Genomic DNA, 26,716 nt, shown 5'->3' on the forward strand with positions numbered 1-26,716 from the left:
GGATAGATGCCATTGTTAGCAAAAATACCGCGATGGTGATAGCATCGAACTTAAATTCGCTTATTTTACTAGACAGAAGGACCGCAGGCTGTTTACCGAAGACTTCAGTGCTAACGTCTTCCTTTCGCCAAAAAATTATCATAGAGTTTTAAAAGTATTTGACCTTTAGATTTATATTCTCTTATATCGTCGCACCTTCAGCCGCTGCACAGGAGCCAGTAAAGAGCGAAGGAGAGATGGCGAGCTCGGTGGGGAACGTGGCTGACAGCACAGGTAACCATGACAATGACGACTGTTGGGCTATAGTAATAAAAAAGAAGCTCTCTTTGATTCCCGCCTTTATGCATTTTAAATAAAAAAAGTCAGTTGATTTGTGACAAGTTTGATAACTAGCAGTATATTTAAAGCCTTTGAATGCTTTTTGTGATTAAACGGTCAAGTAGCTGAATAATATCTCTGATAAGATCCATCTATGAATGTTTCCTATGCAATATTTCGGCTACATTTTGTGAAATTAAAGTAGTATTTATCTAATTTTAACAAGACAACAGCTAGCTAACGTTATTACGATGAGGATTCAAATGATAGTAAAATGTAGCTTCCTGTCTATATCTTCCTTATACCTTTTGTTTAATATATAGAAATCAGTTTTGGGTAAGTTACTCTAAAAGAGTAATTCATTACTGACTACTAATTACATATTCTACAGTGTAATTTGATTACTTTACTAATAACTTATTATTAATTTCTAAAACCCTGATCCAACTTGACCAGATGAAAAATACAAGGATAGACATGAAACTGTTTTAATTATTTCAAATAAATCATATCAAATGAAATAAATTATTCATGAACTGGCCAAAGAGCATATAAGTGGGCTGTGTTAATTTAGAAAACATATATTTTAACATTAAACGTTAATTTTCGATTTTAAATTCACTATTGTTTTATTTAGAATTGTTGTATAGTCTATACAGTATTTAACACAATTACTGCAGAATTAACTAATTAAATTACTGAAAAATTAAGAGTAATCCTTTACTTTTTTAATGAATAAGTAATTTCAGTACAGTAATGAATTACTTAGTAATGCATTTCACCCAACACTGTTTGAAATACATTCTGATAATAATCTATATTTAGTAGTTGTAGTGTGAACACTCCTTTTCACATTTCATGCTCATTCATTCCTTAATCCTTTGTCACTGCTTTTTATTGTCATCCCTATTCACACCTTGACATCTTTTTTTAATCTTTAATGTATTAGTTCACACCAAAATTTCAATTCTCTCATTTACTCTTCCTCATGCCATTCCAGATGTGTATGACTTTCTTTCTTCAGCAGAACACAAATTAAGATTTTTTAAAAGAATACCTCAGCTCTGTAGGTCCACACAATGCAAGTGCATGGTAACCAAAATTTTGAAGCTCCAAAAAGCCCAAAAAAGTAATCCATTAGACTCCAGTGATTTAATCCATGTCTTCTGAAGCGATCTGATTGGTTTTGAGTGAGAACAGAACAAAATGTAACTCCTTTTTCACTGTACATTTTGTCATTGCAGTCTCTAGGCACAATCACGTTTTCAAGCTTGATTACACTTCCTAGCGCCTTCTAGCGATCTCCCTACACGTCACGCACTAGAAGTGTAATCAAGCTTGAAATCCTGATTGTGCCTAGAGACTGCAATTTCAATATATACAGTGAAATTATAAATTTTTTTGGTCTGTCCTCACTCAAAACCAATCGGATTGCTTCAGAAGGCATGGATCAAACAACTGGAGTCTTAAGGATTACCCTTTTGCAGCTTCATAAAGTACTTTTTGAAGCTTCAAAAGTTTGGTCACCATTCACTTGCATTGTGTGGACCTACAGAGCTGAGATATTCTTCTAAAAATCTTAATTTGTGTTCAGCATAGAAAGCATGGTATATGGGTAAATTATATAATTTTCATTTTTGGGTGAAGTTATTTGTCATTAATTTATTAATGATGTAAAATCATTAATTTCTATCATTTTAGATGCTAAGTTTCTTTGAAAATTAATTAAAAAAAATCCTTTCTATTTTTTTTTAATGGCAGAACATTAAATATATTCAAGCATCATTACAGGGAATCATTAAAATCTAGCTTAGAGGTTTATGCAGTCATATTTATTAAATACTGCATAACAATAGACATGTTACTTTAATAAATAAAAGAACAAATGTTCTTGTCATTTTTTTTATTTTATTTATTTTTGCCTCATTTCCATTTCTTCTAACATGTTGTTTCCCCCTCCTCTGGGTTGCGTTGGTGCTCCAGAACCAACCAAACGTTTGCTTTCCTTCCAAGGGTTGGCAGAGCTGGCGCATCGTGAATATCAGTCAGGAGATTTTGAGGCAGCAGAACGCCACTGTATGCAGCTGTGGAGGCAGGAGCCGGATAATACTGGCGTCCTGCTGCTGCTCTCCTCTATCCACTTCCAGTGTCGCAGGCTTGACAGGTGAGATGGGCAGCATTGTTCTCCCTTCATGGACGTGGTGGGTCTGCTTCACTGAGGTTGATTGGGCTTCATTGAAATATACATAGTGTGGTGTTTATAGGTCATTATTGGTTGGGGTGTCTGGTGCACAGTCTTGTGGTAGGATTATGTCCAGTCTCAGTTACAGTTCATTTTATCAACCTTTTCTTGTCATGCAGGTCGGCCCACTTCAGCACTCTAGCTATCAAGCAGAACCCCATGCTGGCTGAGGCCTACTCCAATCTGGGCAACGTCTACAAAGAGCGGGGGCAGCTACAGGAGGCTATTGAGCACTACCGTCATGCACTCCGTCTCAAACCGGACTTCATTGATGGATACATTAACCTGGCAGCAGCGCTGGTGGCAGCTGGTGACATGGAGGGCGCAGTCCAGGCATATGTGTCGGCTCTCCAGTACAATCCTGTGAGTTCAGTTCCGAATCATTTCAGCAAGTCACAGTGTATTTAATAGAAATGTGCTGAACAACTAATTTCACTGATGTTTAAATGGAAAATTTGAAGTCGACTAGTCTAAAAAGAAACCAACCTTCAGAAAACAGTCCAAAATTTTTTTTTATGCAACCCATTTAAAATACTTAATCTATACCAAATTCGAAGCTCAATTCCACTGAAAAGGGGCATTTATCTGCGAAGTGCTTGCCTTGCATTATGATCATTGTACATTAAATATAGAACATGGCACACATTCACTGAATCAACGTTAGCGAATATGTAACAGGCATATTTAATGCAAACAATTGAAGAATAGTGCAGGACCAAAAGAGAAACCCAGCCTGTTCAAAAGGGAATTCACCATGTAAAAGTTACTTAACATATTAAAACAGTCAGGACATTGTTGAAAATAATTAACAGGTAGACTAAGCCAAATCTACAAGAGAAAAAATAATGTGCTGAAAAGTTGCGAATTTTACACAGTGTGCATTAGCCATTGATCTAAAATGACCAATATCAGTTATAAATGCATTATAAAAAAATACAAAAAAGTAGCCATAGGATAGAAAAAATAGGCCTGAATGTAGCATAAAATACAGGGTTTTTCCTGGCTCAAAATGAGGCGGTACCATACTGGTTAAAAACATGTAAATGTTGGCCTTGCGTTAATACACTCCTAATGACCTGACAACTGAATACTAGTTTTAATTTTGTTAGCTGTTTTTTAATTTAGTCTTAGTCCTGTGTCAAATGTCCTTTTTATTTTTTATCATATTTAGTCAATCTTATCCTATTTTTTTTTTTTTGGTCAAGTTTTAGTTGACAAAGTCAGGGCATTTTAATGTAGTTTTAATCAATGAAAACTGTTGACATTTTAGTCATATTTTTGTGACATTTTAGTCATATTTTAGTAACATTTGGTCATATTGACATTTTAGTCACTGAACACTAAACATTTTTGGCCATACGAGTATTATATATAAGCATTTGTCAATCTAGTCTATATATATAGTTTATTGTCATTTTAGTGTTATTTTTCACATTAGATTTATCTTATCATGATGGATCTCAACATGTTACATGTTGCGAGCTGCAGACAGCATGGGCGAGAGACGAGCGTTTCCGTGTTAGTGCGCATCAGCCGGCGGAACTTTAAATCTCTCCCGGTCTCGACTCCCACTCAGATTGGGTCACTTCCGTGACTGGTTGAAGCGGCTCTGACCACAAAGGGAATGACAGTTTTGGAGTTTGTGCTTATTTACATGTCCACATAATTTGACTAATAACTCTCTATGCAGGAAAAACCCTGCAATAGGGCTGAAACAATTAGTCAACGTTATCGACAACAACAAAAAAAAAAAGTCACATTTTGTTGTTGTCGAATTATCGTTTGATGTATATATATATTTACAAAATATATTTAGTTTTTCATAATTTTGGGCACATTTAAACTTTTTAAAAATGTACAAATCCATGTATTCCATTTGGAAAATAATATTGCATATATTTTTACATGTTAAATGTTTAATGCATAATTTACAGTTTTTTTTTTGCACTGATTTGTAGAACAGGTGCTAAAAAATCAGTACTGTCTCTTTAAGAAAACCAGCAGTTCTGTAAAGAGCACCTGTAAATGAGCGCAGAGAGGACTCTAATGGCTTGTTTACCTCATCCGTGCTATTTGTGATTAGAATTAAAGGAAGATTCCAAGTTCAATACAATTTAAGCTCAATCAAAAGCATTTGTGGCGTAATGTTGATTACCACAAAAAAAATGTTTTAACTCGTCCATCCTTTTCTATAAAAAAAGTGAAAATCAAAGTTACAATGGAAGTGAATGGGGCCAATTTTTGGAGTTTTTAAAGGCACAAATGTGAATCTTATAATGTTTTTACATTTTTCTGTTAAAACTTAAATATTATTTGAGCTATTAAGTTGTTCAAATTTACATTTTTACAGTCATTTTAGGGTATGTTGACATCACGTCGTCATGGTAAGGAATTTGTCAAATTAACTGTAACTTTAGACAGAAAAGCAATTTTATCATTCTGTTAACACAAGGTGTTCACGTCTTGTGGCTATTCTTGTGTAATAGTGAGTATTTTAACATTTACAAATTGGCCCCATTCACTTCCATTGTACGTGCCTCACTGTAACCCAGATTTTTGCTTTTTTTAAAGAAGGGTGGGGGGCATGTCTAAATTAATTTGTTGTTATCAATATTATGCCACAAATTCTGTCAATTGAGCTTAACTTTTATTGAAACCGGAATAGTCCTTGAACTGTTTTTGATCAACTATTGACTAAAGAACAGAAAGGATCAAATCAATCTTTTAATAAGAGACTGATTAAAACATTTGTCTTTAACATTCTCATATGAGTTGTGATGGTCTTGTGGAAACTTTCTGGCAAAATAAAAAACACATTATAATATGCAAAATATTAAAGGAATTTTTAGGGTGTTGCTGAATTTGTATATACCCAATATTAAAAAATATATTACATGTTCTATATATCACCTAGACCTGGCACATTTGTTATGAAATCTTTTTAGTTATTGATTATTGATGTTGATTTTATTTTATCACAGGATCTGTATTGTGTACGCAGTGACTTGGGTAACCTCCTAAAAGCACTCGGGCGCCTTGAAGAAGCAAAGGTATGTTTAATGTCGGCCGCTGCACCTTCTTATTTATTTTTTTTGTTTATTATTTTAGAATCATAGTTGTAGACTGCAATCCCCCATCTGACTCTTCACTCTTGTACTTTTGGAGTGAGTGAGTCTTTTTCTTCACTAAGTCTCTTGCCTTTTGCTCATTTCTTTCCCCCACATCTACAGCCCCACGTCAGCACTCTCTTTACCCATCCAGTCATAGCAACTAGAGCAAAGTGTACTAAAAGTAATGCACCCTAACAGGCCACTCTTACATCACATTGCCCAGAAGCAAATCTTTATTGGGGTTATTCATTTTAGCAATATTACAATCCCTTTACCCCACTTTTTTTGTTATTCTTTTGAATGGCTAAATAACATACACGCCCACTCTGTCCACCCCTTCTTGCCCTCTCTCACTCCAGTGCTTCTCTCAGTCCAAGCATTGTGCTTCATCAAACCGACACCGCCCCCCACACACATAGGAAGAAAGGCTGGGCTTTTCTGTTTCTACAAATGGGGATCCTAAAACAATTGCTGCTGCATTGGCATGCTTTTATTCATTTTAGTCTCATGGAGGGATTTTGCTGGCTCGGTCTTGGAGAAATAAATGGACTGATGAAGGTAGTGATCTTTGCTATGCAAAAAATGAGATGGCTTCTAACCTTAACCATCTAGTTCTGGTCCCTTGTGTTCCTTAAAACCATTCATACCCCTCAAAAGCTTAAGAATGGCCATTTGGCTGTCAGTTCAATTTGGATTTACTTCCCCAGAATTTTGAGGCCCTATTATATGTCTTCTTTCACTGCTTAGAGGCAGCATTACTATTTATGGTGCCAGTGGGACTTTGGGAGATTGAAGAGAAAATGTATGTGAAATTCTCCACTTGTTGGTTGGAAGCCCTCTTATTTGGTGCCACAGGGGGGGGGCGGAGTGGGGAAGAGTACAAGGGTGCCAGCGGCTCCCCCACCAGCTCTGTCGCTCCTAACCCCCCCGCGCGCTCGCTCAGGGCCCGTGGAGTGTGCGCGCAATGAACTGTCTGCTTGACCCATCAGCCGAGTCAGCAGATGCTCATCACAGTGCATTCAATCAGATCCCGGTATAAATTTTGTCCTAATTTTTGCCCCAGTTCATTGTTAATTTCTCATAGTAAAGTAAGGCTAACCAGGTTTGGGAGGGTTTTGTATTTTGAAAACTAAGCATCTGCCCTGGGTTGTGGCAGGCAGACAGATCCCTATATGCATTCCACTGCACGCGTCAGACACCATGATAGAGAGAAAGAATTATACATGCGAGACACAAGCGATGACCTCTTTATTTCAGAGCTGTGGAGGCTTCTAGACGATTATGAAATCTTTAAACCCGAGGCTTTTTCCTTATCCATTGGCCAGGAGTCAAGAAGACAGGACAGGATAAAGCAAACAATGTATTAAACCATGTAAACAAAGAATACATCAAAGGAAAAGAAAAGAATCAATGATTATTTTTCTTCCCCCTTGTATGTTATGATTATTAATAATATTCCCAGAGAAATGTGATCAGTTCATTTGAGGAAGATCAAGCCAGTTCGCCTCCCTCCTTTGTCTGTATTTTAAATGTGACAACAATTGAAACAATACAATCTGTGTAAAACTCATCTCAAAGCCTTTCTTCACTCTCGACCCCTTACAGACATATTCCTTTCTCTTAAAATGTATAATCCTTTACATTGCATGGGTTTAAACTGATGTTAGGTCATTTATGAAGCTGCCTTCTTGGTTTTTACTTGTTTCCTTTTTCACCACAAGTTTTTATGTCCATATGAAATGTCTTGATTGCAAACTTTTACTAACGTTCTTGTTTTCTTATTTTGTCTCTTTTGGTTTTCCACCACTGATATTGTTATTTAGAAGGTTTCAGGTGGGTGACACTATTCCTGCCTAGGTGCGGTCCGGTGGAAAGGAACACTAGGGCAGCATCAGTCCTCTCCTCTTCTTCCAGCTGCGGCCGCCCCCCAGACAAAGTCCAAAAATATGGTAACGGGTTTGTAACAGCCAACAAAAGAAAAACACCTTACTCCAGTGACTGAGTCTTGTGGGCTACCTTTGAAGAACAAATCAAGCAAGAAAGGAATAGTAAATAAGAATGAAAGAAAAAGATTAATGCCCAAGTAATTTAAAAGAGAAATGGATTAAATGCTGTAAGCAAACAAAAGCACAGTAAGAACCCTCTAACTCTCTTACTTGTCTTTTTTTTTTCCTGTTCATTTTGGAGTATGATTTATTTTTTTCTCCTTTATTTGGAGTTGCAGCGTTCTGCTGAGCAGATGATGCGCTGTGAGTCTGCAGCTGCGCAAGGGCTGCGCAGCGACAAAATCGATTCAAATGCGACCAAAAAGGCGCGTGCTTGAACCACACTCCCTCCCCACCCCTCATCCCCCTGGCTTGCGGGTTGCAGACCTGCGTGCCCTCCCTGCTAGCATGGCACCCAGTGGCTACCCAGCCTTACATATAACAACATTGGCAACAACTATGAAGTAATGCTAACTTGCTGGAAATCCAGTTGATAATTTCTTTATATATATATATAGATGTATAGATTTGGCCTTGGGATCTAACTCCAGTTACACACCCCAAATGGGAAGAGGGTTTCATAGTGTGTGCCAGTCTGGTGGGGGGACTGGATTACTCCAGGTCTGTAGTCTGCGCCCTGAGCTGGTGTTTGCGCAAGCGAATGCGGGCGCTAGCGAAAAACGGCGCAATCGGCGACCACGGCACGGCGACACCAAGTGGCCGCCCGTGTGGCTTTTTGCGCTTGCATTACAGGGACCTCCACCTGCATGCCACACTTGCATTTAAGGTTGTGGAATTGACTGAATAAGTAATTAATTTGTCTTGCAATTTTTTGTGATCTTTGAGCAGAATTTAATTCAACATGTTTGTACTGAAATATAATTTTAAACATAATATCATGGATCATATGTTTCAAAACCGCATAACTGAAGAATGAAAGTTTGAGTGTAGGTGTTGGTTGGATCTGCGCAGCGTAGGAAAAAGTGTGCAGCTTAGTGCGACAGTATTTTTGCGCCCGCGAGCCCATGCTGTAGACTCACTTTTTGCTTTGTTTGAGAATGGATACTAACTCTTCTTTTGTCTTCCCTTTTTGTTTTTCTTCCTTTTTTTTATCTTTTGGTTTATTTTCTTTTACAACCCCTCCTCTCTACTCTGCTGTTCCTCTCTCTACCTACTCTTCCTCTTGGTTTTTACTGTTAACCTGATCAAGGCTTGTTACCTGAAGGCAATCGAAACTCAGCCAAACTTTGCCGTGGCGTGGAGTAACCTGGGCTGTGTATTCAATGCCCAGGGAGAGATCTGGCTGGCCATACATCATTTTGAGAAGGTTTGACAACACTTGTTTAAGGCCATTTTTGGAAATGTGTTAGAGCTTGATTTTAACAAATATAGTGTTTACAAGACGCATTAATTTGCCTTTACAGGCAGTGACTTTGGATCCAAATTTTCTGGATGCTTATATCAATTTGGGCAATGTTCTGAAAGAGGCTCGTATCTTTGACAGGTAAATATTTCTCTTTACATTGATTGTTCATTCACTATTAATAATGAAATTTTGCCTTATAGTCTAAAATGTATCTTCATGTGGTTTCACTGATTTTCTTCCCAAAGAGCTGTTGCTGGTTATCTTCGAGCCCTCAGTCTGAGTCCTAACCATGCTGTTGTCCATGGGAACCTGGCTTGTGTGTACTATGAGCAGGGTTTGATTGACTTGGCCATTGACACCTATCGACGTGCCATCGAGCTGCAGCCACACTTTCCTGATGCATACTGCAATCTTGCTAATGCCCTGAAGGAGAAGGGCAATGTAAGAAACTATGATTGTTTTCACAAATAATGCTTCTGTCATGCATCCCAGCTGTCGAGACTCATATCCACAGCCCTCTGTTTGCAAGCATCCTTAAATATCTTGTGATATCTGTAGCTTAAAGGTGCTGTAAGCAATTCTTTCTTAAAAGGAATGCAAAATATGATCCTACTTCCGGAAAGATATTAACGAAAGAATTGTCGTTAGATATCTCACCGCCTGTTAACAAAATTTGTTCATGGGCCGCAGTCTCTGACACTTTCTGCCTGTCAATCATTGTGTGTGTTCTCATAGTATCGTAGGTGCAGTGCATTTTTGAGGGTTTATGACATTTTTATGCCATGTTTTTAATAAGTTGTCTATTGAGGGTGCTATTTTGCTACTGTTGTTTTTGACAACCGCTTCTCTGTGCTGGTCTCAATAAAGCTCATTTGGTATCTTTGGAGTGCTGGGTTTAGGATAGAGGCGGCATGGCTAATCCAAAGGCTCAGCTTGCTCAATGCAGTGCTCACAGCACCTTTAAGAAGGGATGAGATTTGTTTGCAAGCTCTCCTCTCTCCCCACCATTTCCCATAGTTCCCTTCGAGTCGAGCATTTCGGTGTCAGCTAACTTGCTTGTTTCCTTTTAGGTGTCTGAAGCTGAGGAGTGCTACAACACAGCCCTGCGTTTATGCCCCACCCATGCTGACTCTCTTAACAATCTGGCCAACATTAAGCGTGAACAGGGCAACATTGAGGACGCTGTGCAGCTATACAGGAAAGCTCTAGAGGTAAGAGCAACAGACCAGTAAAATCCATAGAAACATTATCTGCATAATATTAATTAGGATATTGAAGTTATTTAGAGTGATACATATTGGATGCTTTTTTTTGACAGGTGTTCCCAGAGTTTGCTGCTGCCCATTCAAATCTTGCCAGTGTCCTGCAGCAGCAGGGGAAACTTCAGGAAGCTCTCATGCACTATAAGGAGGCCATTAGGCATGTTGACTTGGGTTTCTTTTTAAGTACTGTTATGCTAATGAAAAATAAATAAAACTAATTTATATCAACTTTAACTGTCATTTCAAGTTGATATCTCAAAGTCTCATTGTCATGTGTTGTCTACAACTAAACAGAATCAGCCCAACATTTGCTGATGCTTACTCCAACATGGGCAACACTCTTAAAGAGATGCAGGACGTTCAGGGAGCCCTACAGTGCTACACACGTGCCATTCAGATCAACCCTGCTTTTGCTGATGCTCACAGTAACTTGGCTTCCATACATAAGGTATAATTTTATAGTCTTTATGGACTTTGAGAAAAACATTTTTATTTTTTTTAATTTTTTTGGTTGTTATTTTGAACTCAAATGTGACCTTCTCTCTTCTAAGGATTCTGGGAACATTCCCGAGGCTATTGCATCTTACCGCACTGCCCTGAAACTCAAGCCTGACTTTCCTGATGCTTACTGTAACCTAGCTCACTGTCTACAAGTATGCACACTTCATGAATGCACACATTTAAGAGTTTTTAGCTTGTGCAAATCTTTGCATAATGTCATATTCTGCTGTCCTGTTTAGATTGTGTGTGACTGGACAGACTATGATGAGCGAATGAAGAAGCTGGTCAGCATTGTGGCCGAGCAACTGGATAGGAACCGGCTGCCATCTGTGCATCCCCATCACAGCATGCTTTACCCACTCTCTCACAATTTCCGTAAAGCCATAGCTGAGAGGCATGGGAACCTCTGTTTGGATAAGGTTTGTATTAATGTTCCCCACCAACACTATTAACATAAAATAGTACTGTTAAAGTGGTCCATTTCAGTAGTTCAGCTAATTTCAGTAGTTAAGTGTTAACACAGGCCCATACTGCTCTATTTTGTGTAAATCTTGATTATATTACATCTAGACATTGATTTGTGTCAACATGAATCTGCAATGGCAACTCAATTGACTTCATAATACAATGTATTTCTGCATGTGACAGAATGTTCATCATATAAAGATTTTTATGTTTTTCCACATAGCCTGCAGAAATGGTTTTTCAGGAATTTGTTAGAGGACATTTTAGTAAAAATATTTTGTTTTTGTTTTTATTCATAAAACAAAATTACCATCTTAACCATGCGAGACAAGTTTCCAGTAACAAAAATGCTGTGCAACATAATAAAATCGCAGCATGAACATGCAGCTGTCATGACTGGTTTGGACAAAAAGGATATTTATTAAGACAGTAAATAGTGTCCTTTTTGATTTCATGTTGTCTTTAACAGCTTGATTGCAGTGTAAAATGAGTGTTTGAATGTTTATGTAAACCGATCTATAGGTCAATGCTCTGCATAAACCTGCCTATGAGTATCCAAAGGACCTTAAGGCTAGTGGGGGACGTCTGCGTGTGGGCTACGTTAGCTCTGATTTTGGCAACCATCCTACTTCCCACCTGATGCAGTCCATCCCTGGAATGCACAACTCTGAGAAGTTTGAGGTGAGGAGCCTGCTGTATTGCAGTTAAAAAGCTTGGTCTGTTCTTTGAACACCCTGTGGAGATTTGGGGTTCTTATGCTGTTGTTATTTCAGGTGTTCTGCTACGCCCTCAGCCCTGATGACAGCACCAACTTTAGAGTCAAAGTCATGGCAGAGACTCACCACTTTTTTGACCTCTCACAGGTCAGTATATGTATACATAAAATGTGCCAAGTATATCCACGCAATATTTATTTTACAGTTGTGGTTTCATCATGTTTTATGTCTCCATAGATCCCTTGCAATGGAAAAGCAGCAGACAAGATCCACCAAGATGGAGTTCACATCCTGGTCAACATGAATGGTTATACAAAAGGAGCACGCAATGAGCTGTTTGCAATGCGCCCAGCTCCCATTCAGGTAAGCATTTGAGTGTCGCCCTAATAACCTCCATGGAAACTCATCTCTATTTATTTGGGATGTTTGCATGCCAGAGCATGTCAGGGGAGGCACGGATAATGATGATATACACTCGCCTAAAGATTATTAGGAACACCTGTTCAATTTCTCATTAATGCAATTATCTAATCAACCAATCACATGGCAGTTGCTTCATTGCATTTAGGGGTGTGATCCTGGTCAAGACAATCTCCTGAACTCCAAACTGAATGTCAGAATGGGAAAGAAAGGTGATTTAAGCAATTTTGAGCGTGGCATGGTTGTTGGTGCCAGACGGGCCGGTCTGAGTATTTCACAATCTGCTCAGTTACTGGGATTTTCACGCACAACCATTTCTAGGGTTTACAAAGAATGGTGTGAAAAGGAAAAACATCCAGTATGCGGCAGTCCTGTGGGCTGAAAATGCCTTGTTGATGCTAGAGGTCAGAGGAGAATGGGCCGACTGATTCAAGCTGATAGAAGAGCAACTTTGCCTGAAATAACCACTCGTTACAACCGAGGTATACAGCAAAGCATTTGTGAAGCCACAACACGCACAACCTTGAGGCGGATGGGCTACAACAGCAGAAGACCCCACCGGGTACCACTCATCTCCACTACAAATAGGAAAAAGAGGCTACAATTAGCAAGAGCTCACCAAAATTGGACAGTTGAAGACTGGAAAAATGTTGCCTGGTCTGATGAGTCTCGATTTCTGTTGAGACATTCAGATGGTAGAGTCAGAATTTAGCATAAACAGAATGAGAACATGGATCCATCATGCCTTGTTACCACTGTGCAGGCTGGTGGTGGTGGTGTAATGGTGTGGGGGATGTTTTCTTGGCACACTTTAGGCCCCTTAGTGCCAATTGGGCATCGTTTAAATGCCACAGCCTACCTGAGCATTGTTTCTGACCATGTCCATCCCTTTATGGCCACCATGTACCCATCCTCTAATGGCTACTTCCAGCAGGATAATGCACCATGTCACAAAGCTCGAATCATTTCTAATTGGTTTCTTGAACATGAGAATGAGTTCACTACTAAAATGGCCCCCAGAGTCACCAGATCTCAACCCAATAGAGCATCTTTGGGATGTGGTGGAACGGGAGCTTCGTGCCCTGGATGTGCATCCCACAAATCTCCATCAACTGCAAGATGCTATCCTATCAATATGGGCCAACATTTCTAAAGAATTCTTTCAGCACCTTGTTGAATCAATGCCACGTAGAATTAAGGCAGATCTGAAGGCGAAAGGGGGTCAAACACAGTATTAGTATGGTGTTCCTAATAATCCTTTAAGTGAGTGTATAAGTACAATAAAAAATTATTTAGAAGATGTATAAAAATGAGTACCTTAATAGACCATAGTCCAGCTTAATAGATCATAGCTTTTTGGCGTTATTAGGCATGTCATAAAATATTGATATGTTGATTATTGATAGCCATGTTACTTTATCGATATATTTTTGAGGCGTCGATATATTAACATTAGCCAATATTTAAATGAGAAGCCTTATTTGCATGCAAATAAGATGTGTAACATCTCATTGTGTGTTAAAATAAACAGTGCATTCTTGACACTCTTCACACAAACATGTGTCATACATGAAGTAAATGCTGCTGTAGTGCTTTAAATGTTGCATTTTTCGGCACGTGTCATGAGTGAGAAGACGCGCTGCTTCCAGCCTGCTCACTGCACGCGCAGGAAAATGTCCTCTCACAAAGAGAAGCAAAGTATCAATGGGGATCACAGGTCATGCTGCAGGAAGCAGAGTTGCGAAACGCAAGTTGCTTTTTTTTTTTTTGTCACACGTGAGTGAAAGAAATCTGATTTGGGCCACATTCAGATGCTGTGTGAACAAAGGGTTTATTGTTCCATCCGAATGTACTTTATCAAGTTCAGGGATTAATCACCTCACCTGTCTACTACGGGCACGTCTACTGACGTGCCGCAACAGCTGTCTACACTGGACAGAGAAAGCATTCTAAACCAGTCCATTTGTCTTGCTGGCAGGACTGCAATAGATGGGGCATCTGTTTATTGTTGACACGATGTACTACAATGGACTTCCATTGTAGACGGCATCATTGATTATAATGGCGTTCGAAATGCAATGCGACACAAGTGAGTCAGGCTCCATCTGTTACCGGACCACGTTGACATGTTGTTAATTTCGCTCAACAAAAAAGTATTGTCTGAGTAACAGTAAATGGTTACTGTACGCTGGGTATGCCTATATTTTCCACTTTATTTTTTTACCCTAGCAGTTCATCAAGTAGGCTACATTTCAAAGAAATGCCAGCTGTTAAAGTGATTATTCTGTGAGTGGATGTCATGTTTTAGGATAATATATTAGGTTTACGTTCGTCATAGGCCTATATTTCTAACCTAGCTATGTTTTTTAATCATAACTGGTATTGGCTAACTTTCTTGAGTGAGCAGCTGTATTATATTTAATGCAAGTTGCAAAATATGACTTCTCTGCCTGTTTTATTTTTAGACTTTCTTACCTGTTAATTAATTTCAGCAATGTCCTGACTGTTTAACCATAATATGTTGGGTAACTTTTACTGGGTGAATTTTGTGTAGAATGGGTTATTAGGTTTGCTCTTATTGATCCTGTACGGTTCATTCTGTAATTGTTTTCTATAAATATGCCTGTATGCAGGTGTCAGGAGACAGAATAACAGGCTGAATAGACTTAAGTTCCCAGTTTCACAACTTCTGCACTCCATTCGAGTAGTTTTGTGGTCATCCACAGCTATGTGTTCAAGAATTGAAATACTTTAAACAATTCTCAAGAGGTCGCTCGGTACATTCTCCTTTTTGTTTTGTTGTTGTTGTCCTTTGCCGATCACATGCCTGATTGATGCGGTGCAGGTGGCAGTCCAAACTAAAAAGTGGGTCTAGTCATCACCATAAAAAAAAGTTAAAAGGTTTTTTGCACTTCAAGAATGAACAGATTGACGATGATTAGTTTAGAGGTTTGTTTATGAAATTGAAGTAACTGTGCAAACTGAATAATTAAAAATTATTATGCCGTTTATACTCTATTTAGCCATAAAGAGGTTTAATTCAAGCTGTCAAACCACAAAAAGTCATATTGTAACTGAAAATACATTGTGTAGGCTATATGAAAGATACATTTACAAAATATGTCTTTCACTGAAGAATATATAGTCTTATTCTTTTACCTTAGATAATGAATTTGGGTCAAATTTAATAGAAAACTATGCAAGTTTCTCTCCGTGGGTGCTGCAGAATTTTAAGCAACCTCTGGAGACGGCAAACAGCAGCAGCGGTGTGTATATTTGTAGAAAATTATTTTCTAATATTAGAATGCGTCATGTCATCCGCTGGACCAAAGTTGTGTTGAGAAAAATGTCTGAAGAGACAAAGAATACTGTGTAATGAGCAACCCTATTTATATCTGAAAAATGCAGATATATATTGATAATCATTGGGAAAATGTTCTGATTATCGATGGGTGAAAATATTTTGTCAAAAGTTATTTTGCTTACTGTTTAAGACTTTAAAACCCCTAATACAAAAAAATAAAGGGACAGTTCACCCAAAAATGACATTTCTGTTGTAATTTAACCACCCTTGTTTTGTTCCAACCTTGTTTGAATTTATCTTTCTTTTGTTGCACACATATGGAGATGTTAGCCTCAGGCATCATTCACTTTCATTGTATGCAGAAAATATGCAACAACAAAAAAGAAAGAAAAGGGAATGATTGTTAGTACATGACAGAATTGTGAACTATCCATTTAAACTTCAGTGTGTTAACTTTTAACATTCTAACAGGCCCCAAAAAGCACTGTAATTGAATACTAATTATATTTATTTTTTCAATCCATCCCAGACTATGTGGCTTGGATACCCGGGCACCAGTGGAGCTCAGTTCATGGACTACATCATCAGTGATAAGGAGACTTCTCCTATTGAGGTTGCTGAGCAATACTCTGAGAAACTGGCTTACATGCCAAACACTTTCTTTATTGGAGATCATGCTAACATGTTCCCTCACCTCAAGGTAAGTTTGGGTCTCTGTAATTGTCTTGAGTATGATAAACATTTTAAATATTTGTTGAAATTGATTGAATTCATTTGTCTTTTGGCTCTATAGAAAAAGGCAGTGATTGACTTCAAGTCAAATGGACATATTTTTGACAATCGGATTGTGCTGAATGGCATAGATGTGAAAGCCTTCTTGGAAAGCCTACCGGATGTCAAAGTCGTGAAGGTAGTTTAGAAACCACTGCTTTAGACTACCTCCCATTCCACTGTCTAATTAAACCGATATGATAATGTTTATATTACATTTTTCCCTTTATCAGATGGAGTATGATGGTCAGGAGGCAGCTGACAGTAATGGCACCCTCTCTATGCCTGTCATCCCAATGAACACAGCTGCTGAGGCCATCATTAACATGATCAACCAGGGACAGATCCAGGTCACCATCAACGGCTTTACCGTCAGCAACGGCCTGGCCACCACTCAGGTACGGGCCACCACATGCCAACAGCGTTGATCTATGCACTAGACTGCATGTGGTTGAGGAAATGATTTATTCACTGCACACTGGATTCAAAATTAGGCTGCTTCTTGGCTGTGAGGGTCGGTGCTTGCTCTCAGGCTGTGTTTTAATCAATGCTATTAATCTTAGAAGGACAAATAAGTGAATATTTGACATAGGGCTGGGCGATAAAACAATATTGATATATATCTTGATAAAGAAAATTCAAGATAAGCTTTTGAGGAATTTTCGATATTTACTGCATGTCGCTAAAACACAAGCAGTTCGGCTTTCTCAGGCTGCGTTTCCACTGGGCAGACAAAATCCGCTCAGAACGCTAGGAAAGAGCTTGCTCCGCACCGCTGAAAATCCTACGATCCACCTTGAATTTAAAACGCTCTCGGCTTCGCTCATAACACGCCAGTTGTAACGTATGGTCAGACTGGATGAACTTGCTAATGCTAGCTGCCTTGCTAACGATTAGGTTACGTCGGACACCGGATTAATTCCATCCGCACCGCAAGACTTCATGACAATGGTATCACGCTCTCATCGTCTCTAGTGAAGAGCGCAACAGAACGACAGTGATGTGGGCCACAGCTCTGATCTTTCTGCGCTGTAATCTTGAATATTGTTCTCGAGCACCAAACATGCATCATTTGTGCCTTGTCCCGTCCGCACGCGTTGCCTCTTTTCCCTGCATGTGTGTAGACATGAAGCGCCGCATGAGTTAACATGGTTTCAAAGCACCTGTTAGACCATAACGTTTTTCCCTTCTAAATGTATCTTTATTAATCAGCATGTTACGAGCTTTTAATAATAAACAAATCAAATAAATCGATTTCTGTTCTTATTTTGTGAAAATGAATTAGATGTCTGGAATGGATAAGGAAATACTAAAATTACTAGTTGGTAGACTAGTCTCTCACTTTAATGAAAATATACAAATATAAAAAATAAATAAACATTTTCTACATGTTTTCTTGGGACACCCCTGAACCCACATTCAGCATCATTCCACACTCACAAGGGCTTCTATGTCCCATACTTGGGTATCTGAACCTAAAGAAATATAAACAAATATTTAATTTTAATGTAAAAAATATTCCAACAAATACTGGACTGCTGTCACTATTAGGGCTGGGACGGTTACCGCATTACCGCAATACCGCGGTCACGTGACTCCAACCGCGGGTCTGAGCTTGTCACCGTCGTCACCGCAAAAAAACAAAAAAAACATTGGCCTGCACATGTGTGCACGTTGTGTCTAATGACATGGATTCATTGATTCTAATGATATGGATTATGTCTAATGATATTAGCCTACATGGATTCAAGGTTTTCTAAACAAAACTTATCAAAATATGGAGCAAATCCGACCTTTCAGCGAGTTGGGGAGCGCAATGTTCCATGACACACAATAACATTCCATTTGTATTAGAGATCGCCGGATGGGCTATTATTATTTAATCCATAACCGCATCACAAAACTCATCTGTCCGCACCAACGCTTTTTGATAAATTTTCAAAACCGCATCCACGGCGCTGACTGTTTTAAGGTCTGAGCGATGCAAGGCTGCTGCCGTGAGGCTAGAAAGCTCTTGGCTGTTCTAGAAAGGAGACTGATCCAATGCAGCAAAGATGTTTTAAAGGCTAAAGTCCCTAGTAGGCTATAGCCTATTGGCTATGTTGTATCCCCAGAATATCAGCAGTGAAGTCCGTTTCGATTGAGCACAGGGATAAAAATAAATAAATAAATAGTAACGCACATCGGCAAACCTGACTACTAGGCTACTGTAGCCTAAAATTTTATCATTTTGTTTTGAATTTTGTTTAAAATGCATTTTAAGATTTCTATTTATTTCTCATGTCTGTGAGGCAGTAGGCCTAGCCGAAGTTTCGGTTCATTTATGAGAGAGCTCACGCAGAAGAGATCGCGATCGGCGCTTCCACGCCCTGCTGCTGATTATATGTCTGCTATATTTGCTTCTTATTTATTAATTCCAGGCAATTAGTTAATGAAACAGTGATTAAAATTAAGATACAATTTATACAAAACGAAATTTTAAGTTAAAGAAAGGCTTTCTACAAAACAAAACTTAATAAAGTGGTCAAAATCATGTCTGACCCATCTTCAATGCTGAATGTATCTGAGAATAATCTTAAATAAGGAAATCTATACAGTGATTAGTTCATGCCAAATTACTGCTTGATGAAAATTTGACTATTTAAAATTGTGCTCGTTTTTTTCTTCGGATGTAGGTGACAATATTTAAAGTGTGTCTATCAAAAGCTGATTTCTGATGTGTCGCCAAAGTCTGTCGGGGACTTCTCTGATCCAATGTAATGTATTTAATGCGGTTTACCGCTATACCGCGGTAATATCTTGCTTTTCAACCGCGGTTAGAAAAAATCCATACCGCCCCAGCCCTAGTCACTATGCTTCAGAACAAACAGATGATCTTTTAACATTCATTTTCAATTGATAAACGGTAAAAGACGATAAAATTGGTTAAAGATCCCGCAGACCCCACTGCTTTGGCTGTCTCTGGACCCCCTGTGCAGTTTTATAGTGACTATTTTTACTGTTTAGAATAGATTTTTTCTTCTTTCATCAACTTTGAAATAAAAAAGAAAGTGCAATGTGTAAATGTGTATCATGATAAATATCGATATCGAACAATTTTGGCCATATCGCCCAGCCCTAATTTGACAGTATTTTCTATGCTTGTTTACATGCTCCATCTATTGGAATATTCCTGTATACATTGCACATTCCATAAAAAAGAATGTATTTCAGACAATGCAATTAGGTGTAATATTATTCATATGTGTTTTAGTTAGAATATTGGCATTTTTGGATTATAGCAATCAGGTTGTAATATGGATCAAATTTCAGTTAAATTTGAAATATTTCTTGCATGTAAATGTGATCATTTACTGATCAGTAATGCCTAATTTTGTTATTGGATATGGAGATTTAGAGGTGTGGAGGTTTGTTTATCAGAATGCTGTTGCTTTTGCACCTGCACCTTTTTGTATTCGCACATGAGCCTTTTTTTCTTTCAGGTTGTTGATGAACTAATTCTAATCCTCTCAGATCCATATCCTCCTTTTATCATCTCCATTAAATTTGACTCTTCCATGAAAAAGGATCTGGGCCCGTGTTCACAAAACATTTTAAGGCTAAAAGTAGCTCCTAGTTTAGCATATCACTGCTAATTTTAGGACTCTTGGAGCATTTTAACACTAAAATTAGCTCCTAAACCCATGACAGCTCAGATGTCATCCTGAGGACTCCTAAATCCCTATGAGTTAATCAAAAACAATCCAAAGCATGGCTGCTGTTGTCAATCCACGTCGCAATCGAGTCAGTGTATTAGAATACTAAAAGTATCGCCTGAATCACAATCAAGTCAATGTTTTTTAAGATTATAATATTATATTGACATTTACTTTTTAAAAAGGCGTCACCTGAATTGCAAGTGTTTCATTTTTGTAAACTTAGTTAGGGATGCTGTAACCTCTCCTATGAACCGAAACAACCTAATTACAACAGAGATTAAGGTTTTGAGAACTCTGCGCTCTCTGGCCACAGGCAACATGAAACTGTAGCGTGAATTAATTGGGAATTTCTGTGGCATCCCGACAGCAGAATCATCTATAGAAACCTGTTATTATCCATCCATCCATCCACTCCTAACATTGTGTAGGTCCTCCTCGTGCTGCCAAAACAGCGGCAACCTTTTCTTCTCACCACAATTGTACAGAGCGGTTCACTGAGTCACCATAGACTTTGTCAGGTCGAACCAGTCTGGCCATTCTCTGTTGACCTCAAGGCAATTCCTTGGATTGTTTTTGGCAAAATTTGTTGTAAATTCTAGAGACTGTTGTGTGTGAAAATGACACCAACCATCATCCATGCGATTGTCTAATCAACAAATCATATGGCAGCAGTGCATAAAATCATGCAGATATGTGTCAGGAGCTTCAGTAAATTTTCACATCAACCATCAGAATGGGGAAAAATGTGATCTCAGTGATTTGGACCGTGGCATGATTGTTGGCTCATAAAACGTGACGTCATCCATAGCAACACGGTCAACTCGCCTTTTGATATTCCCCTAATTTTTAAAGCAAAAACTCTTTTCTAGGAAGTCTTTAGAGAATTCCTAGTGGTAAGATAAAAAACACTTTGTAAATATGGGCCCTGGCATAGAGACAGGTAGTAGGCAGAGTCAGAATATTACCATGTTATTGTTTTTCAGATTTTTACAGTGGAGGAGGTTGTAGTATCTGGGACTGTAGCCTTGCAGGTATGGCAAACTTAAGCTGGCTGAGAATGGCACGCCTTGAGACGGGATGTGCTCTAGCCTTTTCTCTGTTCACTTGGGCATTCACACAATTTCTTAAGGTGGCACAAACATGGTGGCGGGGGAGCTGACTGGCTTGTAGGGATGGGCAATGATGTAATGTCACATGCTTGTCTTTTCACTGACCTAAGCTAGAAATCATGTTTTAATGCTATTAATGTTTCTGTTTAGATCAACAACAAAGCTGCAACAGGAGAAGAGGTTCCAAGAACAATCGTGGTGACCACCCGCTCGCAGTATGGCCTCCCTGAAGACTCCATTGTCTATTGCAACTTCAACCAACTCTATAAGATCGACCCTCCTACCCTGCAGATGTGGGCCAATGTAAGATACAGCATTTCTGTGTCATGTGCATTGACTATAGAGCTGGGCAATATAGCTTCAATGAATTTAGGAAGTACTTAAGGAACTAAAGCTGTTTTTGGTACTTTTACTTTGAACTACTGTTTTTCGTAGTTTTTGCATTTGAGAAACTATAGTTCCTCTTAGCCATTTGGAGAGACTTTTTGCTCTTACTGTGGGTTAGGTACTTTTTGGGAGAAGAGTAACTGAGAGGTGCTGCAGCCTGCGATTGATCAAACATGTATGACGCATAAAGCAAAGAGAAACGCAAGGAGCCGACTGCTGCCATGAGTAATCAAACTTGTAGCTGCTAGCCAGCTACACGGAGGATTGCGCAAAATTTTCTGTTAACAGAAGTAATGTATAACCTACAAAGTATCCAAAGATTATCATCCGTTTCACATATTATGTGTGTGCGAGTGGTGAGCAGAGCTGCTGCGAGACTTGTGAGATGTAGTTTAAGTTTTGTATCGTATCTGTACTGTGTGAATATACAGAAAATAAATTGTATTTCTGGATTACTACATAATTTGTTTGGATAATAGACATAAGATGTTTATCGAGAGTGGGTAATTGAACTATATTATTAACGGTGAGTAGTTCAGTAGAGTATTTTATGTTGGGTCATAAAAGCCTTTATAGGCTTTATAGTTCAAGGGGCAAGTACTGGGACTGTATGTGGGGAAAGGGCTGTTGTTGCTAAATAGATTCCAAATGTGTGATGTAAGATCTTTAACGGAAAGATCTATTTTTTCCACTAAATGAGCTCACTGAAGAATTAGGTTTATTTTTTATTTATGTGTGAATCGTTAAATCAATGTTTTGAATAGGTTCGTTTAAATGGACAGTTTGAACTGATTCATGCAAATTAATCGTGTTTACCAACTCCCGATGCTAATGAGATTTAAATCAGAGATGCTATTAAGGCATCTGTCTTAACGCTCTCACACTCTTTAATATTAAGCCTAAGATTTTTGAGAAACTGACCAAATAAGAACCACATTAAAATCATTGCAAGAATTGCAGCAACAATTAATATTCTAAATATTGCCTTGCTCAAATACAGTGTTTTCCATCAGATGTCTCTTAAATGAAAGAGTTGACATGTTGTGTACGATATTAAAATTGCACAGACACGGAATTATCAGTATGCATCTGTTAAAGTGAAACTAACGCTTACTGTGCTTTTGCTTTTGTGTAGATCCTGAAGCGTGTGCCTAACAGTGTGCTCTGGCTGCTGCGCTTCCCTGCAGTGGGTGAGCCCAACATCCAGCAGTACGCTCAGAATATGGGCCTGCCTGCCTCTCGCATCATCTTCTCTCCTGTGGCTCCCAAAGAGGAGCATGTGAGGCGTGGCCAGTTAGCGGATGTGTGCCTGGACACACCGCTCTGTAACGGCCACACCACAGGCATGGATGTTCTGTGGGCTGGTACCCCAATGGTCACCATGCCAGGTCAGTAACATATACTCGGAGCAAATGCAACTGCACATTACACCTATTAGTTCTTATCATTTACGCAATGATACCTTTTTATGCATTGATCTCTTCATGTGCAGGAGAGACACTGGCATCTCGTGTAGCTGCCTCTCAGCTAACCTGTCTTGGCTGTCCTGAACTTATCGCCCAGGGTCGTCAGGATTATGAAGATGTTGCTGTCAAGCTTGGCACTGACATGGAATTGTAAGCCCAGTTCTTATATATGAACAAACCCTTAAGTATATACTTATACTTAAACTCGTAATTTACCCAGCACGTTTGTCGAATGGTGCCACAGATCATGTGGCTTGTTGAGAGATGTTGTAGTACTTTTCTAAGCAATTGGCTGTACTATATCCACTTGGCAGATGATTAAAAGGGTGCAAAAATACCATAGATTTTCATTCAGGCTTCCTAAGGTCATGTAAAACCTGGAAATATAGGGGAATGTTAAAATTGTGATTTCCAGGCCTGGGAAAGCCTTGAACATTTGGGTAACACTTATCAATAAGTTTCCATTTGTTATCATTGGTTAACAACATTAGTTAACATAAACTAACAAAGATCAATACTTTTTACAGCAGTTGTTAATCTTAATGTTAATATCAACATATACAACTTTTGATTTCATAAATGTATTACCATGTTGACATGAGTTTATGCACTTTGAACTAACAATGAACAAGGAGTACATTATGTAAAAAAATATAATATTCATGGTTAATTCATGATACCTAATGCATTAACTAATAATGTTAATGAATGGAACATAATTGTAAAGTTTTACCAAAATTTCTAAAGTGAACAAAACATTTTCTAATTATGCTCTGCTCTATACAAATTTAATCTGCTAGAAATTACTCTGTCAATGCAATCTCAATTAAAGGATTTGAAAATCCTTACCCAGTAATTACAAATAACTGGAGAAGTCATTAATTGGTCAAAGGTGTGGTAACCTGTTAAAGAAGGGACCAGAGCCAAATTCAGGAACCAGATGATAGTACAAACATGGCAGTGGCCTCTTTATACTTAGGCTAGTAAGCGACCACCAAAAACACCCTAGCAACCACATGGCAATATTCTGGCAACCACCAACAATATGGCTGTCAAATAAAGATTTTAATATTAGGAGAGAAAAATAAAAGCACATTCAAATCCTTGAACTGTGCATTCGAGTTTTGGATGTGTGCCAAGCACTGATGATGACTTCAGACGATCAAATTTTTTTTAGCTAAAAAAGCTAGACGCAGCACAATTAATACAGTTAAACAGACAGAAGCTGCTCGAGACACATTTTAAAGGTTGAAGTTCTTTTTAACTTGTCATGGCATCTAAAAAAACAGCTCCTGCACAAGATGCTTAATAAACAATCAAAGATGTTCATCTAGTGCAAGTTTGTTAAAAACAAATGGTTAACTGGGTGGTTGCAAAAGTGTTCGGTGTGAACAGCCCCTTAGATGGAGGTCTTTGGTCTTAGAAACATACTGTGGCATCGCCATTATCATAAAGCTTTTGTCTAAGGGAGTACTGTGGCACCAACTGTCTATTGAAGTGGTTTTCTCCCCACATTTTACTTTTTACTCCGCATTTGAGAATATGAACAAACTACAACATTTGTTTATTTAACAGCCAGGAATGTTCTCTGCATTAATTTAACAGTGCTGTATTGTTTATATGTAGGACTATTCATTGCGGCCTCTTTTAGACTAAGGAAATTGCCAATTTAAAAATCAGACTTTAAATTTATTTAGAATTTTGGACAATTTTAAGGTAAAAATTGGAATTAACTCAACCCAGTTGACAGCCCTAACCCATATCATCTTATCATTGTGGTGGCAAGTTTTCCACGGGCAAACACCAAGTTTCATTTTACAACTAAAAAAAATTATTAATCATAAATGTCTTTTTATACCACACAGCCTGAAGAAAATCCGTGCCCGTGTGTGGAAGCAGCGCATCTGCAGCCCGCTCTTCAACACCAAACAGTACACTATGGAACTGGAGAAACTTTACCTGCAGATGTGGGAGCACTACGCTGCTGGAGGCAAACCTGACCACCTTGTCAAAATTCAGTCTCTGGAGACCAGCGAGAGCACCTAAGCCAAGATCAACAGTTGCATGCCCCTCCCCACTCATTAACCCACAAGCTCTGCCCCCTTATGTCCTCCAGTATGTGTCAATCACAGAGACTCTATGGAGAATAGGTGAGCACCTATTCCAGCCAGCATAAGTTTTCATGAGCCAGAGTGGACCACACAATACACAGAGTTGCTCCACTGAGACTTCACCCCCTTCCTATCGTGCCCTAAATAACTTGTTGGTTGGCCTCACTGTTTTCCTAATCTGCTTTGAATTCTAAAGGACTTCACCACCCTCATTCTGTAGTTGAAATGGTCTTTCTGAAAAACAAATTGGATGATGGGGTCTTTGAGTGAAGGAAGATGTAAATCAGAAATGTAATTGTTAAATAATGCGCTCTAACACAAAAATATGATTTGTTTTTTTAGTTGGGTGATTTGCTGCTTGACCTATTTTAGATTTCTCATCATGACCTAAAGGGTGACAGATGCATACCTTGGCTCACTTTTTTCCTGTTGAATGCCAACATTGTTTTCCAAATGCTATCAATAGAAATTATTTTTGTTGTCGTTGTTCAATATGCTATGTGAACAAGCTAAATAGTGGAGTGATTTGACACATAGACCTGCAAACTGCTATTGACTCCTGATGATTTGTTCTTTATTTTTTTATGGTTTTACCAGGGAAGGTCTAGGTAAGTATGTTCTAAGCTGTTTTTGTTTTGTACACTGTCTTCCTATTAACCCATTTTATTTATGCTCTGTTCTTGTCATTTTTTGGCTCTTTAAATAGACTGAAATAAATAAAGAGATGTGGCAAACTTTCCAGAGAGAGTTGCACATGCTTGGCTACAATTTTTCCATTTACTTTGCAATTCCTTTTAGGAACGAACACATACATTTGGGAATTAACTCTAGTAAAATACTGGTTAATTGTGTTCTATTTGCTGTTATGATGTGCAGGGTGTCTGTTCTTGTTTCTCACTGAACTGTCATGTGCATTCATTGTAAATTTGATTGCTGTGTCCAGAATAAAGTGCTGAAGATGTTTCTACACTCTTGTTGTGTGGTATCTTAAGATTTTACTGAATTTACAAATGGTCAGAAGGGGACAATATCTGTGAAATTAGACTATTAGTTTTGCTTACTGTCATCACAGATGTACCTACTCAGAAATTGAAAGGCTAGTTCACCAAAAAATGAAAATTCACTCATATACTCACCCTCATGCCATCCAAGATGGATTTCGTCTGCTGAACACAAAGATTTTTAGAAGATTTAAGCTCAGTATGTCCATACAATGCAAGTAAACGATGATCAGTCCTTTCAAACTACAAAGGTAGCATAAAAGTAATACACATGAATCATTTTAACCTCTGTCTTCAGAAGTGATATGATAGGTGTGGGTGACAAAAAGATACATTTAAAGTCATTTTTTTTACTACAAATCTCCACTTTCACATTCTGAAAGTGAAGATTTATATTAAAAAAAGGATTGAAATGGTGATCAGGTTCTCACCCAAAGTGATTGCATCGTTTTAGAAGACATTTATTAAACCACTGGAGTCATAT

At 38.4% G+C, this 26,716-nt stretch overlaps 1 protein-coding gene across 2 annotated transcripts; it reads left to right on the forward strand.

Moving 5' to 3' along the window:
- On the forward strand, nt 1–25,968 carry LOC127659452 (UDP-N-acetylglucosamine--peptide N-acetylglucosaminyltransferase 110 kDa subunit-like). Of its 2 annotated transcripts, none has more exons than XM_052149285.1 (22): nt 1–273; nt 2,302–2,482; nt 2,680–2,923; nt 5,542–5,610; nt 8,866–8,982; nt 9,080–9,159; nt 9,267–9,462; nt 10,092–10,232; nt 10,340–10,440; nt 10,578–10,731; nt 10,835–10,936; nt 11,024–11,203; nt 11,772–11,930; nt 12,023–12,112; nt 12,203–12,328; nt 16,219–16,389; nt 16,483–16,599; nt 16,694–16,858; nt 21,418–21,570; nt 22,790–23,042; nt 23,147–23,270; nt 24,986–25,968. In XM_052149285.1, the coding sequence occupies exons 1-22, from the start codon at nt 237–239 to the stop codon at nt 25,164–25,166; spliced, it is 3,141 nt and encodes a 1,046-aa protein (XP_052005245.1). In that variant the 5' UTR covers nt 1–236; the 3' UTR covers nt 25,167–25,968. The 2 variants fall into 2 exon arrangements, with proteins under 2 accessions (XP_052005245.1, XP_052005246.1); XM_052149286.1 differs by having other exon boundaries at nt 2,332–2,482.
- Nucleotides 25,969–26,716: the final 748 nt, after the last annotated feature.

This window comes from Xyrauchen texanus, chromosome 19 (genome assembly GCF_025860055.1).
Source record: "Xyrauchen texanus isolate HMW12.3.18 chromosome 19, RBS_HiC_50CHRs, whole genome shotgun sequence".
Taxonomy (NCBI): Eukaryota; Metazoa; Chordata; class Actinopteri; order Cypriniformes; family Catostomidae; genus Xyrauchen; species Xyrauchen texanus.